This window comes from Choloepus didactylus, chromosome 17 (genome assembly GCF_015220235.1).
Source record: "Choloepus didactylus isolate mChoDid1 chromosome 17, mChoDid1.pri, whole genome shotgun sequence".
NCBI lineage: Eukaryota > Metazoa > Chordata > Mammalia > Pilosa > Megalonychidae > Choloepus > Choloepus didactylus.
In genome coordinates this window covers 47,648,999-47,670,757 of record NC_051323.1, presented here as the reverse complement: position 1 = coordinate 47,670,757, position 21,759 = coordinate 47,648,999, and the positions used below count along the sequence as shown (strand labels likewise).

Genomic DNA, 21,759 nt, shown 5'->3' with positions numbered 1-21,759 from the left:
CTCCAATTTTGAAAGTTCTACTGTGGGTAAAATGCTACCAAAAAGCATCATATACTACCGAGAAATCTTTCATGAAAGCAGGAGTCTATCAATGCTGCAAACTTCATTGTTATATTGTTTTAAGAAACCGCCACAATCTCACTTCTAGGTATATACCCAAAAGATTTGAAAGCAGGGACTCTAACAGATATGTGTGCACCAATGTTCATAGTGGCATTGTTCACAATTGCCAAAAGATGGAAGCAAACCAAGTGTCCATTAACTGATGAATGGATAAATAAAAATGTGGTATATATATACAATGGAGTATTATTCAGCTGTAAAAAGGAATGAAATTCTGATACAGTTGACAATATGGATGAACCTTGAAGATACCATATTGAGTGAAATAACACAAAAGGACAAATATTGTGCAACCTCACTATTAGGAAATAATCAGAATAAGCAAACTCTTGGAGTATGAATCTAGAATATAGTTTACCAGGGGCTGGAGTGGGGCTAGGGAATGTGGAGTTAATGCTTAAATTGTACAGAATTTTTACTTGGATTTATTGTAAAGTTTTGGTAATGGATGGTGGTAATGGTACCACAGTATTTTGAATGTAATTAACAGCAATGAATTATACATTGGAATGTGGTTAAAAGGGGAAATTTTAGGTTATATATATGCTACTAAAGTAAGAATTTTAAAAAACGAACAACACAGTAGAACACAGTGAACCCTACTGTAAACAAAGGATTATAGTTCACAGTATAATTATAAAAATGTTCTTCCATGAATTGTAACAAAAGCACCACACTAATGCAAGCTGTTAATAATAGGGTAGTATATGGGAACTATGTATTTTATGCATGATTTTTCTGTAAACCTATAATTTTTCTAAGAAAAAGGAAAAAAAAAAGAAAAGAAATTGCCACAGACACCCCAACCTTCAGCAACCACCACCCTGATCAGTCAGCAGCCATCAACATGTAGGGAAGATACTCCACCAGCAAAAACATGACTTGCTGAGGCTCAGATGATGGTTAGCATTTTTTAGCAATAAAGCATTTTTAAATCAAGGTATTTGCATTGTTTTGTTTTTATATACATAATGCTGTTGCATACTAATAGACTACAGTCTACTATAAATATAAATTTTATATGTACTGGGAAACAAAAAATTCTTGCCACTCATTTTATTGGGGTGGGGTGGAATCAAACCTGCATTATCTCCAAGGTATACCTTTATACAGAAGGAGTCTAATAAACATCCACTGAATTCACTGGAATTGCGTTTTACCAGGAATTGGGAGAATATTGGAACTAAGGAGGTGTAAATGGTCTATGGTGCTTGCCGATCAATTGGCTCTTTCCATATCAAGCAAAATGGAGGCTTTCCTTCTTCCTTTCAGTGCCTGCTATATCAACTCACATGTCAATGCTGCTCTAAAATTGCTATTCACCAATTTTAACAAGTTCACTTATGAAGGCAGAATATTTTTTCCTGGAAGCTATAGGTAGTATCAGCAAGTCTGCCTGGCAGGTCGATGTGCCACCATCTGTACTGCTGTGGAGAACACAGCCATCCTCATATTTAACGTAACCAAAGTATACCTCTTCCCTAATTTTCATGGATAAGAAAACTGGCAAAGAGCAGATGATGTAGATACAAGCAGATATAACAGATACATGACTACTGTTCCTACTAAGGATGTGGGATAGAGGTCCAGCAGGCAGTGGTTAAGGCACTAGCTGCCAAGTTTGCTTGAGTTACTGCTATACCTAAAGTCGTAGAGAGATTTGATGTATAGAGATGTGTGGCAAGAGAAAGTAAATGGCACTTAACCTCTGAAGTCCAATCTATAAGACAGTATGTTAAATAAAAATGCATTAAAAGCAGATCCTCCAAGCACTTCTAAGATAAACCTTAACACTGATACAGACCCAGTAAAATTCCAGTGAAATTAAAACTGCCTTTAAGAAAAAGTACACTGCTATTAAAGATTTAATGTTCTGTTAAGCTAAACTGCATAGGCATTTTAATTAACAGTATTGTCTTTTGAAAATTAAACATACCTTTAGAGACCGAACTGAATCATCTGCCAGACCAATCACATTAACATAAAGTAGATTGCTGTGCTTCAGGAATAGAACACAGTGATCCTTAAACATGTCCAAGTCTACAACTTTGGTATTTCTCTTCATTGTGAAAAATAAATCCCAATTCATAATAGCAGGTGTATCAGCTGCTGTTCTCATTAGCTGTATGGAAAGAAAGTTAGAAGGGATCTAGGTAACAAAACATGAAGTCTTACAGCATCTAGAGATGAAACCACTCAAAATTATACTATGCATGTGCCTCAAATTTTTTATGAAGAGCTGAAAGAACTAACTTTGCACTTGAAATGAAGTGTGACCACCACCTTGTGAATGAGCTGGTGGCCTTTTGGATGGTGAGACAGTGTGGTCAATGCCTATGTGAAAGCCAATGGACATATAAGTGAGAGGGAACTGACTGCCAGTTGACTGCAGATGAATTAGTGAGCCTCACTGAGGCCAGCAAAAATGCCCAGCTGAGAGCATTCCAAACTGACAACTCAAAATCGAGTTTATAAAAGTCTGTTCTTTTAAGCCACTCAGTTTGGCTTCAATATCTGATATAATCAGGATAGAGTAAGCTTGGTTACTAACCTTTTAGGCACAATTAAAATATGTAGAGGCGTTAGCTCTAAATGGGATTTGGTTATGCATAGGAAGGTGGCATCAATTTCCACACTTTACCAAAAGCCTATAAAATAGTGAACTCTTAGAGAAAGAAAGGCTGTAGATAGATGGAATGCGATACTTCTCAACAGCCCAAATGAGAACAAGGAGAATCCAGGATTACCTTGAATTCTGTAGGCTCGCCAACATTAGTGAGAATGTATAATTCATCATCTCTATGTTCAACATAGTAAAGGACTCCAGGTATTCGCTTCTGGATAAGTACTGGTGGGTCCCAAGGGCTCAGGCCATCTATCAACCACACTTCAGAAGTGGTCTTGTTCATAATATTAATAGTGAGGAAACGACTGTCCTTTGTAAGATAAAGGAAAACAAAATAGCTATATAAAGAGAGAGAAAGAGAGAATGAATATGAAACATGAAAACCCAATAAATTTCAAATGAATACTACCTTGTTAATGACAAAATCCCAGATGTTAATTTAAAATGTAGGGAGAAAATAAAAACAATTAGCAAATACTGTTTGAAAATTTAAAAAGTTTATTTTTCTCAATGTACCTCCAAAGGCATTCAAAATCATTTTTTTCTAATATTTTATGAATATTTTACATTACAAGGTAAACTGCAGATATTGATTTATTCTCACTTATCCACATTAAGATTAAGGGCTTCATTAAGGCTATAGGGCTTTATTTTTGCTTAGAAGAGGAAATAAACTTCCTACACGAGGTATGAAACAGTAGGAAAGAAAGAAGACTCAGAATTTATACTTATTTTAGTCTTCCTGTGTGTATATTGGATTTCTTGTTTTTCTCTTTCCCAGTGTTTACAACAAAATAGAATAATGAAGGAAGAAAAACTATTCACACTTTATTAACCTAACACATCATCTATTTTAATTTTTCTATTTTCCTTCTAAGGTTTACTTATATTTCATGCACATTTTTAAATAGATGTAATTATAATGGAGATGCAATTTTGGATTCTGCATTTCTACACATAACATCAATATTTCCCCCCACATGAGTTACAGAGTCTTCATCATTATTTTTAATGGTTACCTAATATTCCATCAGGTCAAATTATCATGATTCTTGAAAATTTAGATTTTAATGTTTCATTGCAGTAGTACAGAATATCTTCATGAAGATAATTTCCCTCCTACCTACCTTTACAATGATTTCCTTAGGAGAAATTCTTAGGAATGGAAATATTAATACAATGATAGCATTTTTATGATTCTTGATAAATAAATAATATCCCAAGTGTGTTATTCTTATTCACACTGTCACAGTAAATGGCTTTAAATGTTTACATTTTTCTTTAATATAAAAGTAATTCATGCTGAATAGTGCAAAGATGAAAGATAGCCCTGAATTTCACCACCTAGAGATAAGTACTGTTAACTTTTTGGCAATGTTTCTTTTGTAATGGATTACATTGCCATGTTTCTTTGCCAACTGTACAACTTCTGTGAAATGTCTATGTCTGGTGTCAGTTTTAAATGTCTTTTGCAACGTTTCTTTTGTAATGGATTACATTGCCATGTTTCTTCGCCAACTGTACAACTTCTATGAAATGTCTATGTTTGGTGTCAGTTTGGGTTGTAGCTTAAATTATTGGTTTATAGACAGCTCCTTCTAAATTAAGGATATTAACTTGTTCTTTAACCTTCACCCATTCTGTCATCTGAATTTTGTTTACAATTTTTTTTTTTTTTAACTTAAATTGATACTTGAAATAAGACTACTGGCACTACCCTTTGTGGTTTCTTCCACTGACTTTTTGATTTGGAAATATTTCAACCAAGCTAAGTAAAATACTTACATTTTCATTTTTAAAAAGGGTTTTATTTTTCTCAATAGATTCTTTCAATTTATTAGGAATGTAGCCTGATAGATGGTATATCAAAAGATGAAATTTTTTTTTCAAATAATCAATACATCCTGAAGCACTGAAATAAAACACCCATTCATTTCTCATTAGTTTGTTATGCTTCTTATCATATAATACATTTTCATACATATTAAGGTATGTTTTAGGGTTATCTATTCCGGTCCCCATTAATTATGTGTCTGTCAATTTGCATTTTTTAACTGTTGTAGCTTCATATGTTTTAACGTATGGCTACAAGGCAAGTCCTTACCCTACTTGCCTCTTTATTTTCAACACTTCCTTGACTATTTTTATCTATTTATTTTTTGCTTGATAATGCCATAGGTAATCAAGAGATAATTACTTGTTCAAATACTCAGCAGATATGTGGTATGGGGGAGTCAGAATACAAGGGGCTCAACAGAAAACAGGTTTCACAGAAAGAGAAGTTAAGGAATATAAAGGGCTAGAGACTAATACTTTTTGGACTTATTTTTACTGATACTGATTTTTAAACTTAAAATGTATGTCCCTCTGATTATGACAATAATACTTACTATGAAAAATAAGAAAATAAAAAAAAGAAAAAAATTGTTGAAACTTTGGTATATATATAGCCTTTTAATCTTTTTAAAATGTGTTTTTTTCCTGACACATATAGATATCATATGATATATTGATTTTTTGCCTAGAACAAAAACACATTTTTGAGTTAGTTTTAATTTATACTTTAGTAGCAACACAGAACTTTAAATTCTTCTAGATATCGGTAATAATTCAATGGGGCTAAGGATTATGGGAAGATGGCAGAGCACGAAGCTCCAGAAATTAGTTCCTCCACCAAAAAACTATTAACTAGCAAGAACTATCTGAATCAACCACTTTGAAACTCTGGAGTCTAGGGGAACACTGTGCAGCTGGTGAACTGTGATTTTAAAGACTGGTGAGTTCACCCTCCCTGTAGCAGTTACCATCTCCCTTGTCCCAGCCTTGGGGCCCACAGTAGTGGGGTTTGACACTCCAGCTCCTAGCTCAGCTTGTTGGTGCCAGGGAGGGACATAAAGAACTAGTCCTCCAAATTCCAGGGATGTATGGTCTGATCCCAGATCACTACCACTGATCAGCTATTTCAGATCACTGGAGGCCTGCTCTGAGGGTGGGCATTGTTCCAACCCTTGCTTGGGCAAAGGTGACAGAGGAATCTTTCTCAAAACTAAGGCACCCTTGCTGGCCCTTCTCCTACCCCTCCACAACACAAGAGGGAGCAGAGTGGCTGGTATATACCTACTGGGATGCATGTATGTCAGTGCCAATGTTTGGGGACAAGTCTAAGAGACTCAGATGGGGGAACATGCCTTGGGCTTGCCCTCCCAGAGTTTATCCTGAGGGCAGAGAAGCAGCTTGCAGACTGCTGGGGCAGTGCTAGACACAAATAAGTTGAAATGGCTTGGGGCAAAGGACCACCTGTATCAAGTCACTTGAAAGAACACCCAAGAAGGGAAGAATGTCTGTTCCAAAGGAGTAGAGGAGGTATTCATTCAAACTCCTGTGGATTGTAAACAGGAAATTCCTGGGGACTGTCAGCACTGGCCCAGGAGAAGAAGCAGGCTTCCTGGCTCCAGCTCCATGCACACTGAGAGGACCCTGCAATTCCCTTTTGGCTGAGACTGATCTGGTTACTAGAAGGGTGAAACTCTGAAGGAGAACACCAGCCAAAGCAGAGCCAATTAGCAAAGACAGTGAAAGGTTCTTTTTGGCTTGGTTGGTTTATTCTGATTACCTCCTAGCATTTCAAGTAAAGCTTTGTTGTATCACTGGCTACATACAAACTTAAGAGACAGCCAGGGATTAAATTCCAGAGTTAACACTTTAAAATATTAATATACAGTATACAACAGATTACTAAATAAAGAAAAAAAATATTATGGCCCAACCAAAAGAACAAGATAATCCAGAAACCATCAATGAAGAGGAAAAGACTTACTAGACAAAGACTTTAAAATAATGATCCTCATATGCTCAAGGAGATAAAGGAAAATACAGAGAAAGAACTAAAAGATATGAGGAAAAGTGAATGAAAAATATGGGAATCTCTCCAGAGAAATACAGGGAAATGAAAAATTCCCTAGATGGTTTCAACAGCAGATTGGAGGCAGCTGAAGAAAGAATCAGTGAACTTGAAGACAAGTCAACTAAAATCATTCAGGATGAGGAGTAGAAAGCTAAAATAATAAAAAAGAATGAACAGGACTTAAGAGGCCCATGGGACACCTTAAAGCATACCAATATACACATTGTGGGCATCCCAGAAGGAGAAGAAAGAGAGGAAAGGGCAGAAGGAATATTCAAAGAAAAGAAATACTAGACAGAAAACTTCCCAAATTTAACAAGACACTGATATACACACTCAAGAAGCCCAACAAACACCAAACCAGATAAATTCAAAGAGAACCATGCCCAGACACACAGTAATCAAATTATCCAATGCAAGGATCAAGGAGAGAGTTCTGAAAGCTGCAAGAGAAAAGCAACACGTTATGTACCAGGGAGTCACAATTAGTGTGAGAGCTGATTTCTCATCAGAAATCAGGGAGGCAAGAAGGCAGTGGTATGAAATATTTAAAATGCTGAAAGAAGACAACTGTCAACCAAGAATTTTATATCCGGCAAGACTTACTTTCAAAAATAAGGGAGAGAGTTAGACTTTCCTAGGTAAACAAAAGCTGAGGGAATTTGTCAACACTAGATTTGCTCTACAAGCAATGCTAAAGGAAGTTCTTCAGACTGAAAGGAAAGGACACTGGACAGTGGATCAAAGTGGCATAAATACTTTCAGTAAAGGTAACCATATAGGTAATTATAAATGCCAGTACTATTGTATTATACTGTATGCTATGTAACTCCACTTCTTGCTTCATACAGGTGCTAAAATGCAACTGCATAAACATTATAATAGATGGATGGTTTTGGACATATAACATACAAAGATATAATATGTAAAAAGTACAAAAAAAAGGTGGGTGGCTATAAGGGCAGAGGAACAATGTATATGTATGTTACTGATAAGTTGGTATCAAATCAAATACGATTGGACATAATCAATACGGTAACAAAAGACATCCCCAGAAAAAGCCTCCCCAGAGATTTACTGAATTAAAAAAAAAAAAAAAAATTCCACTTGCTTAGAACTCTGGAGGATTGTAGAGACTGGAGAACAACTCCACAAATGCTGAATCAAAGAAACAGAAAAATCTTAGGTAGGAAAATGCCACCTGGGACCAATGGTCAGTTCTTGTTTCCCCTCCCCCTCACTCAGTCCCACAGGGCTTGGGATTCACAAAGAGGCAGCATGACCTGGCTGCCTCTCACATAGCAGAGATTGTAGACTGACTCACAGCAGTTAGAATTCCATGCATATCCAGGTACAGGGACATAAGTCTGCAGAGACCCAAGGCAGGCCCCAGGGAGGAAAAAAAACAAGAGAGAGACTGCCATAGAAGGACTGGTAAGAAATGTTGTGACCTCACTCAATCCAGTTTCAGTTGGCTGGACCACTTAAAGGGCAAAGTACTCCAAATGGAATAAATCCTAATAGACCTACTCTGAGATACATACTAATCGGAATGAGAAATGCCAAAGATAAAGAGAGAATTCTGAAAGCAGCAAGAGAAAAGCAGTTTGTCACACACAAGGAATTCTAAACAAAAATAAGTGCTGATTTCTTTTCAGAAATCATGAGGTGGGAAGGCTGTGGTATGACGTATTTAAGGTACACCGCAAGAGAAAATCTGCTAGCCCCAAATCCTTTATCTGGCAAAACTGTCCTTTAAAAATAAGGGAGAGTACAAACCATTCACAGATAAACAGAAACTGAAAGACTTCATCAACAAGACATCTGCTGTACACGAATTACTAAAGGGAGTTCTGCAAGTTGAAAGGAAGAGACAGGAGAGAGTGGCTTGCAGTCCTGTGAATAAATGAAGATCATCAGCAAGAGTAACTAAAAGGGTAAATGCAAAACCCAAAAAGTACTGTATCCTCAAAATACAACGTTACTCTTTAATTCATATAAGTATCAGAATACAACTGAACAAGAAAAAGACATATTTCCTGATAATGGACATGCAAAATATACAATGGTAAAGTGGGACCAAACAATATAAAGAGGAAAACAGAGGGATATGGGGGCAGAGAATGTGTATGCTACCAAAGCTAAGTTGGTATCCTTTCAGATTGGTAGGTTATAGATGTAGATTGTGTCATATAAACCCCAGGGTACCTACAAAGATACGATTTAGAAAATATGTGGAAACAAAAATGAGAATTAACAAAACCAAAAGGTGATTCTTTGAAAAGATCAATAAAATTGACAAACCTTTACTAGACTCACAAAGAAAAAAGATGCAAATAAAATCAGAAATAAGAAGAGGGACATTACCACTGACCCCACAGAAATAAAAAGGATTAAAAGAACATACCGGAGGCGGGGCAAGATGGCGGACTGGTGAGCTGTATGTTTTAGTTACTCCTCCAGGAAAGTAGGTAGAAAGCCAGGAACTGTCTGGACTGGACACCACAGAGAAATCTGACTTTGGGCATACTTCATACAACACTCATGAAAATGTGGAACTGCTGAGATCAGCGAAATCTGTAAGTTTTTGTGGCCAGGGGACTCGCAACCCTCCCTGCCAGGCTCAGTCCCATGGGAGGAGGGGCTGTCAGCTCCGGGAAGGATAAGGGAGAACTGCAGTGGCAGCCCTTATCGGAAACTCATTCTACTGATCTAAACTCCAACCATAGACAGACTGAGACCAGACACCAGAGAATCTGAGAGCAGCCAGCCCAGCAGAGAGGAGACAGGCATAGAAAAAAACAGCACAAAAAACTCCAAAATAAAAGTGGAGGATTTTTGGAGTTCTGGTGAACATAGAAAGGGGAAGGGCAGAGCTCAGGCCCTGAGGCTCATATGCAAATCCCAAAGAAAAGCTGATCTCTCTGCCCTGTGGACCTTTCCTTAATGGCCCTAATTGCTTTGTCTCTTAGCATTTCAATAACCCATTAGATCCGTCAGGAGGGCCCTTTTTTTTTTTTTAGTCCTTTTTTCTTTTTCTAAAACAATTACTCTAAGAAGCCCAATAAAGAAAGCTTCAAAGACTTGCAATTTGGGCAGGTCAAGACAAGAGCAGAACTAAGAGAGCTCTGAGACAAAAGGCAATAATCCAGTGGCTGAGAAAATTCACTAAACACCACAACTTCCCAAGAAAAGGGGGGTGTCTGCTAACAGCCATCATCCTGGTGGACAGGAAACACTCCTGCCCATCGCCAGCCCCATAGCCCAGAGCTGCCCCACACAACCCAGTGTGACGGAAGTGCTTCAAATACAGGCACACACCACAAAACTGGGCGTGGACATTAGCCTTCCCTGCAACCTCAGCTGATTGTCCCAGAGTTGGGAAGGTGGAGCAATGTGAATTAACGAAGCCCCATTCAGCCATCATTTCAGCAGACTGGGAGCCTCCCTACACAGCCCAGCAGCCCAGAACCGCCCTGGGGGGGCGGCACTAACCTGTGACATAGCACAGTCATCCCTCAACAGAGGACCAGGGAGTGCACCGCCTGGAAGAGGGACCCAATTGCAAGTCTCAGGAGCCATATGCCAATACCAAGGACTTGTGGGTCAGTGGCAGAGACAAACTGTGGCAGGACTGAACTGAAGGATTAGACTATCGCAGCAGCTTTAAAACTCCAGGATCACCAGGGAGATTTGATTGTTAGAGCCACACCCCCTCCTTGACTGCCCAGAAACACACCCCATATACAGGGTGGGCAACACCAACTACACACGCAAGCTTGGTACACCAATTGGACCCCACAAGACTCACTCCCCCACTCACCACAAAGGCAAAGCAGGGGAGAACTGGCTTGTGGAGAACAGGTGGCTCGTGGATGCCACCTGTTGGTTAGTTAGAGAAAGTGTACTCCACGAAGCTGTAGATCTGATAAATTAGAGATAAGGACTTCAATTGGTCTACAAATCCTAAAAGAACCCTATCAAATTCAGCAAATGCCAAGAGGCCAAAAACTACAGAAAATTATAAAGCATATGAAAAAACCAGACGATATGGATAACCCAAGCCCAAGCACCCAAATCAAAAGATCAGAAGAGACACAGCACCTAGAGCAGCTACTCAAAGAACTAAAGATGAACAATGAGACCATAGTACGGGATACAAAGGATATCAAGAAGACCCTAGAAGAGCATAAAGAAGACACTGCAGGACTAAATAAAAAAATAGATGATCTTATGGAAATTAAAGAAAGTGTTGACCAAATTAAAAAGATTCTGGACACTCATAGTACAAGACTAGAGGAAGTTGAACAACGAATCAGTGACCTGGAAGACGACAGAATGGAAAATGAAAGCATAAAAGAAAGAATGGGGAAAAAAACTGAAAAAATCGAAACGGACTTCAGGGATATGATAGATAATATAAAACGTCTGAATATAAGACTCATTGGTGTTCCAGAAGGGGAAGAAAAGGGTAAAGGTCTAGGAAGAGTATTCAAAGAAATTGTTGGGGAAAACTTCCCAAATCTTCTAAACAACATAAATACACAAATCATAAATGCTCAACGAACTCCAAATAGAATAAATCCAAATAAACCCACTCTGAGACATATTCTGATCGCACTGTCAAACACGGAAGAGAAGGAGCAAGTTCTGAAAGCAGCAAGAGAAAAGCAATTCACCACATACAAAGGAAACAGCATAAGACTAAGTAGTGACTACTCAGCAGCCACCATGGAGGCAAGAAGGCAGTGGCACGTATTTAAAATTCTGAGTGAGAAAAATTTCCAACCAAAAATACTTTATCCAGCAAAGCTCTCCTTCAAATTTGAGGGAGAACTTAAATTTTTCACAGACAAACAAATGCTGAGAGAATTTGCTAACAAGAGACCTGCCCTACTGGAAATACTAAAGGGAGCCCTACAGACAGAGAAACAAAGAAAGGACAGAGAGACTTGGAGAAAGGTTCAGTACTAAAGAGATTCGGTATGGGTACAATAAAGGATATTAATAGACAGAGGGGAAAAATATATATGACAAACATAAACCAAAGGATAAGATGGCTGATTCAAGAAATGCCTTCACAGTTATAACGTTGAATGTAAATGGATTAAACTCCCCAATTAAAAGATATAGATTCGCAGAATGGATCAAAAAAAATGAACCATCAATATGTTGCATACAAGAGACTCATCTTAGACACAGGACACAAAGAAATTGAAAGTGAAAGGATGGAAAAAAATATTTCATGCAAGCTACAGCCAAAAGAAAGCAGGTGTAACAATATTAATCTCAGATAAAATAGACTTTAAATGCAGGGATGTTTTGAGAGACAAAGAAGGCCACTACATACTAATAAAAGGGGCAATTCAGCAAGAAGAAATAACAATCGTAAATGTCTATGCACCCAATCAAGGTGCCACAAAATACATGAGAGAAACACTGGCAAAACTAAAGGAAGCAATTGATGTTTCCACAATAATTGTGGGAGACTTCAACACATCACTCTCTCCTATAGATAGATCAACCAGACAGAAGACCAATAAGGAAATTGAAAACCTAAACAATCTGATAAATGAATTAGATTTAACAGACATACACAGAACATTACATCCCAAATCACCAGGATACACATACTTTTCTAGTGCTCATGGAACTTTCTCCAGAATAGATCATATGCTGGGACATAAAACAAGCCTCAATAAATTTAAAAAGATTGAAATTATTCAAAGCACATTCTCTGACCACAGTGGAATACAATTAGAAGTCAATAACCATCAGAGACTTAGAAAATTCACAAATACCTGGAGGTTAAACAACACACTCCTAAACAATCAGTGGGTTAAAGAAGAAATTGCAAGAGAAATTGCTGAATATATAGAGACGAATGAAAATGAGAACACAACATACCAAAACCTATGGGATGCAGCAAAAGCAGTGCTGAGGGGGAAATTTATAGCACTAAACGCATATATTAAAAAGGAAGAAAGAGCCAAAATCAAAGAACTAATGGATCAACTGAAGAAGCTAGAAAATGAACAGCAAACCAATCCTAAACCAAGTAGAAGAAAAGAAATAACAAGGATTAAAGCAGAAATAAATGACATAGAGAACAAAAAAACAATAGAGAGGATAAATATCACCAAAAGTTGGTTCTTTGAGAAGATCAACAAGATTGACAAGCCCCTAGCTAGACTGACAAAATCAAAAAGAGAGAAGACCCATATAAACAAAATAATGAATGAAAAAGGTGACATAACTGCAGATCCTGAAGAAATTAAAAAAAATTATAAGAGGATCTATGAACAACTGTATGGCAACAAACTGGATAATGTAGAGGAAATGGACAATTTCCTGGAAACCTATGAACAACCCAGACTGACCAGAGAAGAAATAGAAGCTCTCAATCAACCCATCACAAGCAAAGAGATCCAATCAGTCATCAAAAATCTTCCCACAAATAAATGCCCAGGGCCAGATGGCTTCACAGGGGAATTCTACCAAACTTTCCAGAAAGAACTGACACCAATCTTACTCAAACTCTTTCAAAACATTGAAGAAAAGGGAACACTACCTAACTCATTCTATGAAGCTAACATCAATCTAATACCAAAACCAGGCAAAGATGCTACAAAAAAGGAAAACTACCGGCCAATCTCCCTAATGAATATAGATGCAAAAATCCTCAACAAAATACTTGCAAATCGAATCCAAAGACACATTAAAAAAATCATACACCATGACCAAGTGGGGTTCATTCCACGCATGCAAGGATGGTTCAACATAAGAAAATCAATCAATGTATTACAACACATTAAAAAGTCAAAAGGGAAAAATCAAATGATCATCTCAACAGATGCTGAAAAAGCATTTGACAAAATCCAACATCCCTTTTTGATAAAAACACTTCAAAAGGTAGGAATTGAAGGAAACTTCTTCAATATGATAAAGAGCATATATGAAAAACCCACAGCCAGCATAGTACTCAATGGTGAGAGACTGAAAGCCTTCCCTCCAAGATCAGAAACAAGACAAGGATGCCCGCTGTCACCACTGTTATTCAACATTGTGCTGGAAGTACTAGCCAGGGCAATCCGGCAAGACAAAGAAATAAAAGGCATCCAAATTGGAAAAGAAGAAGTAAAACTGTCATTTTTGCAGGTGATATGATCTTATATCTGGAAAACCCTGAGAAATCGACGATACAGCTACTAGAGCTAATAAAAAAATTTAGCAAAGTAGCGGGATACAAGATTAATGCACATAAGTCAGTAATGTTTCTATATGCTAGAAATGAACAAACTGAAGAGACACTCAAGAAAAAGATACCATTTTCAATAGCAACTGAAAAAATCAAGTACCTAGGAATCAACTTAACCAAAGATGTAAAAGACCTATACAAAGAAAACTACATAACTCTACTAAAAGAAATAGAAGGGGACCTTAAAAGATGGAAAAATATTCCATGTTCATGGATAGGAAGGCTAAATGTGATTATGATGTCAATTCTACCCAAAGTCATCTACAGATTCAATGCAATCCCAATCAAAATTCCAACAACCTACTTTGCAGACTTGGAAAAGCTAGTTATCAAATTTATTTGGAAAGGGAAGATGCCTCGAATTGCTAAAGACACTCTAAAAAAGAAAAACCAAGTGGGAGGACTTATACTTCTTGACTTTGAAGCTTATTATAAAGGCACAGTTGTCAAAACAGCATTGTACTGGCACAAAGAAAGACATATAGATCAATGGAATTGAATTGAGAATTCAGAGATAGACAGTCAGATCTATGGCCGACTGATCTTTGATAAGTCACTGAACTGAGTCATAATGGTCATTTCAACAAATGGGGCTGGGAGAGTTGGATATCCATATCCAAAAGAATGAAAGAGGACCCCTACCTCACCCCCTACACAAAAATTAACTCAAAATGGACGAAAGACCTTAATATAAAAGAAAGTACCATAAAACTCCTAGAAGATAATGTAGGAAAACATCTTCAAGACCTTGTATTAGGCGGCCACTTTACACCCAAAGCACAAGGAACAAAAGAAAAAATAGATAAATGGGAACTCCTCAAGCTTAGAAGTTTCTGCACCTCAAAGGAATTTCTGAAAAAGGTAGAGGCAGCCAACTCAATGGGAAAAAATTTTTAGAAACCATGTATCTGACAAAAGACTGGTATCTTGCATATATAAAGAAATCCTACAACTCAATGACAATAGTACAGACAGCCCAATTATAAAATGGGCAAAAGATATGAAAAGACAGTTCTCTGAAGAGGAAAGACAAATGGCCAAGAAACACATGAAAAAATGTTCAGCTTCACTAGCTATTAGAGAGATGCAAATTAAGACCACAATGAGATACCATCTAACACCGATTAGAGTGGCTGCCACTAAACAAACAGGAAACTACAAGTGCTGGAGGGGATGTGGAGAAATTGGAAGTCTTATTCATTGTTGGTGGGACTGTATAATGGTTCAGCCACTCTGGAAGTCAGTCAGGCAGTTCCGTAGAAAACTAGATACCGAGTTACCGTTCGATCCAGCAACTGCACTTCTCAGTATATACCTGGACGATCGGAAAGCAGTGACACGAACAGATATCTGCACGCCAATGTTCATAGCAGCATTATTCACGATTGCCAAGAGATGGAAACAACCCAAATGTCCTTCAACAGATGAGTGGATAAATAAAATGTGGTATATACACACGATGGAATACTACACGGCAGTTAAGAAGGAATGATCTCGTGAAACATATGACAACATGGATGAACCTTGAAAACATAATGCTGAGCGAAATAAGCCAGGCACAAAAACAGAAATATTATATGCCTACCACTAATGTGAACTTTGAAAAATGTAAAACAAATAGGGTTTATAATGTAGAATGTAGGGGAACTAGCAATAGAGAGCAATTAAGGAAGGGGGAACAATAATCCAAGAAAAACAGATAAGCTATTTAACATTCTGGGGATGCCCAGCAATGACTATGGTCTGTTAATTTCTGATGGATATAGTAGGAACAAGTTCACAGAAATGTTGCTATATTAGGTAACTTTCTTGGGGTAAAGTAGGAACAGGTTGGAAATAAAGCAGATATCTTAGGAAAAAAAAAATACTCAATGGCAAATTTTGTAAAATTACTGCACATGATCAATGTCAATGTTTATTCTTTAAATGTTTCAAAAACATCATGATTAATTTGTTATTGCATACTAAAAAAAAAAAACATATCATGAACAACTGTATGCCAACAAATCAGGCAATCTAAATGAAATAGACAAATTCCTAGAAACACAATCCACAGTGACTCTACAAGAAATAGAAGACCTCACAGACCAATTACGAGCAAAGAGACCGAATTAATCATCAAAAACCTCCCAACAAAGAAAAGCCCAAGACCAGATGACTTCACAGGGGAATTCTACCAGTTATTCCAAGAAGAAGTAATCTCTGCTCAAACTCTTCCAAAACACTGAATAGGAGGGAACACTACCTAACTCATTCTATGAGGCCAGCATCACCTTAATAGCAAAATCAGACAAAGATACTACAAGAAAAGAAAATTACAAAACTTATGAGAATATCTATATTCTGGTATAAATATTGATGCAAAAATTCTCAACATAATATTTGCAAATTGAATCCCACGGCACAATCAAAAGAATTATACACCATGATCAAGTGGGTTTTATCACAGGTAGGCAAGGGTGGTTCAACATAAGAAAATCAATTAATGTAATACATCACATCAAGAAAATGAAAACATAAAAATACATAAATGATCATCTCAATTGATGCAGAGAAGGCATTTGATATAATTCAGCATCCTTTTTTTTTATAAAAACACCTAGAAAACTAGTAACAGAAGGAGACTTCCTAAACATGATTAAGAGCATGTATGAAAAAACCCAAAGCTAATATCATATTTGATGGTGAAAGACTGAACACTTTTCCTCTAAGATTGGGAATAAGACAGGATGCTCACAATCACCACTGTTATTCAACTTTGTGCTGGAAATTCTAGCTAGAGCAGTTAGGTAAGAAAAAGAAATAAAAGGTATCCAAATTGGAAAGAAAGACGTAAAAATTTCCCTATTTATAGATCACATGATCCTATATACAGAAAATCCTGATAAATCCACAACAGAACTGCTGGAACTAATAAATGATTTCAGCAAAGTGGCAATGGTATAAGATCAACATGTAAAAATCAGTAGAAGAAAAGAACAGTAGAAGAAGAAATCAAGAAAAAATTCCATTTACAATAGCAACTAAAAGAATCAAATATCTAGGACTAAATCTAACAAAGGACTTGTACAAAGAAAACAGAAAGACATTGCTAAAAGATATCAAAGAAGACCTAAATAAATGAAAGACATCTGTCATCATGGACTTCATGGACTGGGAGACTACATATTGTTAAGATGTCAATTCAATCTAAAGCGAATTTATAGATTTACAGATTCAACACAATCCCAATCAAAATTCAAACAGCCTTCTTTGCAAACATGGGACAATCAATCATCAAATTTACAAGGAGGGGTAAGGGGCCCCAAATAGACAAAGCCTTCTTGAAAAAGAAGAAAGTAGGAGGACTCCCACTTCGCTTCCTGATTTTAAAACTTCGTACAAATCCATAGTAATTGTGGTGGTTTCGAGCTAAATGTACCTCAGAAAACATATTCTTAAACTTAATCCATTCCTGTGGGTGTGAACCCATTGAAAGCAGTACCTTTCTATGAGATTACTTCAATTAAAGTCATGTGGCACACCTCAGTCAGGATGGGTGTTAATCATATTACTGGAGTCCTTTATAAGCAGAATGAAATTCAGACAGAGTGCCAAAGAGAGAGCAGCCAGAAACTGAACATCAATGCAAACTGGAAGAGAAGGGAGAGCCAGGCTATGCTGTCCTGTGCCTTGCCATTTGACAAGCTAAGGACTAAGGATGACTGGCAGCCAGCACCAAAACACCAGTCTTTGGGAAGACAGCACCATCTTTTTGATGCCTTGATTTGGATTTCTATCTTAGCCTCAAAACCATAAGCTCACAAATTCCCATCGCTTAAGCCACTCCTTTGCATGATATTTGCTTGAGCAGCATAGGAAACATCAAAATAGCATGGAACTGCACAAGGACAGACATATAGATCAATGGAATTGAACTGAGAGCTCAGAAATCAACCCACATATTTATGGCCAACTGTTTTTTGACAAGGGTGCCAAGTCTTCTCAACTGGGAAAAAACAGTCTGTTCAACAAATGGTGCTGGAAGAAATGGATGTCCATGTGCAAAAGAATTAAGGTGGACCCCTGCCTCACACCATATAAAAAATAAACTCAAAATGGGTTAAACCTAAATATAAGAGCCAGAACTATTATACTCCTAGAAGAAAATGCAGGAAAACACCTTCAGGACCCTGTATTAGGCAATGGTTTCTTATTACACCCACAGCACAAGCAACAAAAGAAAAAAACAGATAAACGGGACCTCATCAAAATTAAAAACTTTTGTGCCTCAAAGGGCTTTGTCATGAAAGTAGAAGGACAACCTACTCAATGGGAGAAAATATTTGGAAACCACATATCCAATAAGGGTTTAATATCCGGAATATACAAAGAAATCTTACAACTCAACAATAAAAACACATCCCATCTCAAAAATGGGCAAAAGAAGTGAACAGTCATTTCTCCAAAGAAGATACACAAATAGCCAAAAAGCAAATGAAAAGATGTTCAAGTTACTAGCTATTAGGGAAATGCAAATTAAAACCACAGTGAGATATCATTTCACACTCCTAGAATGGCTACTATTAAAAAAATGGAAAATTACAAGTATCGGAGAGGATGTGAAGAAACAGGAACTCTTATTCATTGTTGGTGGAAAGTAAAATGGTGCAGCAGCTGTGGAAAACAGTGCAGCAGTTCCTCCGAAAGGTAAATATAGAATTACCATATGACCTGGCAATCCCAGTTCTTGATATATACCCAAAAGATTTGAAAGCAGGGACTTGGACAGATATTTGCACACCAATGTTCATAGTGTCATTATTCACATTTGTCAAAAGATGAAAGCAACCTAAATGTCCATCAACTGATGAATGGATACATAAAATATACATACAATGGTAAATTAATCAGCTGTAGAAAGGAATGAAGTTCTGATACATGTGACAACATGGATGAACTTGAAGACATCATGTTGCATGAGATAAGCTAGAAACAAAAGGACAAAAATTGGATGAACACACTGATATGCAATAATTAGAATAAGCGAAATAGTCAGAGGAAAGGGTGGGGTTGGGAATGAAGAGTTAAATGTTTAAGTTGTACAGTTTCTATTTTAGTTGACTATAATTTTGGTAATGAATGGGGGTAATGGTAGCACAACATTGTGAACATAACTAATAGCACTGAATTATATCTTTCAATGTGGTTAAAAGAGAAAATTTTAGATTGCATATATGTTACTAGAACAAAAATTTAAAAAACATAGGACTGTATAAGAGAAACAGTGAACCCTATTTTAAATGATGGACTACAGTTAACAGTACAATTATATAAATGGTCTTGCATGAATCGTTAATAAATGTACCACATTAATACAAGGTTTTAATAATAGTGTGGTATATGGGAACCCTGTATTTTATGTCTGATTTTTCCGTAAGCCTACAACTTCTGTAATTAAAAAAGAGAATTCAATGGTTAAAAAGGTGTTCAACAGTCATCACTTGAGTTGGGATTGATTTTGTTCAGTGACTTAAAAATCATGTCTCTTAGTTCTGTCTAGATCTTTCCCTTTAGAATCTACACAGTATTGCGCTCCTGAGAATGTGAACTGAATGACTCTGGAAATGTTCTGAAATGCAATAATTAATATTCAAACATACCAATCCTTAAGAATAGAATAGCAGGTATTTTCCTTGAGCATAATTTTCAGAGGTACTGGATCAAAATAGAAAACTAGCTTTGACCATCCAAATCCACTGAAATCCTGGAAACAAAACAGATTAAGAACTAGCTGGCAGGGCCTCTTTCTGGCTATATTTGTAATGATACCTTTGTTAAAATCAGGTATCCCAAATTGGGCTAACAGGGAACAAGTGAATTGAAATTACAATGTCAGTTTGGTAGACTTTACCTATGAGAACAGAACACTATGAAATCTGGGGAATCAAAGTAAACACGGAGTAAAAGGCTTCTCTGTTTTTAGAAGCTCGATAAAGACTTTCACTCCATTTTCTCTTCAGGAATTCTGCTTTTCCTTTTTCAACTTCCCCTTTGGATTTGGGACTGTTTATGAAGTATTCCGAATTTACAAACTGGTTTGTGCTGTAGATAATTTCTGAATGCTGAACTTTAATTATAGTTGGTTCTGTAAAGAGCAGAAAAGCATGCAACAAGTCAAATACTTTCTAAGAATCCTAAACATTTGTATGACACCTCACAATCTTAGAATTTACTCATCTAAGGGCAGTAACAGTAGAAGGTAAGGAAGTACTTCATTCAAGGGTATAACTCATAGGGCCAATTCTATTTACAAGATGGAAAATAGTTATAATCATTAAGACACTGATATAATAAATTACTAGCTAAAGCTGTCATCTCCAAAAGTTATCCTTGACAAATGACACATAAAATAGTGGAGTAATATGAATAGTTTCAGTAATTTTTTATTAAAAAAGTCATCATCTGCAATGATAGCAGTACAGGATCAAGAATCAGGAACCAGGGTTCAAATGTTAGTTGTATGGCCTGGAATAATGTAATTTTCCATCAGATGTCAATTTCTTAATATAAAATGGGGGTTGTACAAGATTTTCTTTAAGGTCCTTTTAGCATTGAGATTTTATGAAATGAAAGGTTTTTTGTTCTGTGTATCAACTTCATAGTTACAGGTTTGGGGTTAAATCTCATTTTCCTCCTGTAAAATCCATACACTGTTCAAACTCCACTGGTAAATGTTGAAATAATAGGACCCTGATGTGGAGGCAAAATTTGTTTTTCATAAATCATTTGTAACTAGGTAGGGTCAAGGAATTTTACCAGATAAATTTAGTGTCATTTCTTCCCAAGCAGTCAAGTGGTAATATAAGGCAGGCAGGAGTCTGGAAATTACAAGGAATTAGAATTAGCTTTAAGGAGGAATTACCAAAGCACTGGGGAAAGTACATCTTAAAGATCACTGGACACCTTATGGCTCAAACCAAATCAATTTAAAAACTAGATAATCTATATGAAATGAGCACAAATTCTGTGCTTTTGACATCAAGTTATTCTAGTTTCAATCTAGAAGAGATTTATAATTGCTATATGGCAATTCTCTTAAACATTTAAGTAACAACTCCTCTAGCGTTTCACAGTCCAGAGAGAATGTCAGTAACTCTGCATTTGCTGTCTAACTATTTATTTGTGTTCAACTCTGGAGTTTGAATATAACTAAACTCCGATTCTTAATACAAACAACTACTGAAAGAATGATTATAGTCATCCTAACTTTATTACACCTGATTCCAACCCAAATCAACATTTTAAGTTGCCAAATTCAACATTTTAAGTAACTGAAGTTTAGGGAGAAAAAGATATTTTAGGTTTACAATAAATTGATATTTTGCTCCTCTGTTCTTAAATATAACACTGTCATAAGTGTTCTTTCTTTTTAATTTTTATTGTGGCAACATATATACAATATAAAATTTCTGATTTTAACCCTTCAAGTATACAATTCAGTGGTGTTAATTATAGTCACAATGTTGTGCTACCATTCACAAACCATCAATTACCAAAATTTTTCCATCACCCCAAAAAGAAGCTGTGTACGCATTAAGCATTAACTCCCCTATTCCCTAACCCCACTCCCACTCTTGGTACCCTGTGATCTATTTTCTTTCTCTACGATTTTGCACATTCTAGTTATTTCATATAAGAGAGTACATACAATATTGGTCCTTTTGTTTCTGGCTTATTTCACTCAACATAATATCTTCAAGTTTCACCAGAACTTTATTCCTTCTTATGGCTGAGTAATATTCCACTGTGTGTGTATGTGTGTGTGTGTGTGTGTGTGTGTGTGTGTGTATACACACATACCACATT

The 21,759-nt window shown here is 36.6% G+C and overlaps 1 protein-coding gene across 1 annotated transcript in view; it reads right to left on the bottom strand.

The window, feature by feature from the left end:
- Positions 1-21,759, bottom strand: part of PREPL (prolyl endopeptidase like) — a 67,948-nt gene that overhangs the window by 22,893 nt on the left and 23,296 nt on the right. The window contains 2 exon segments of the mRNA XM_037807276.1: positions 2,060-2,245; positions 2,871-3,087. Of these exon segments, the coding sequence (XP_037663204.1) occupies positions 2,060-2,245; positions 2,871-3,087 (403 nt within the window).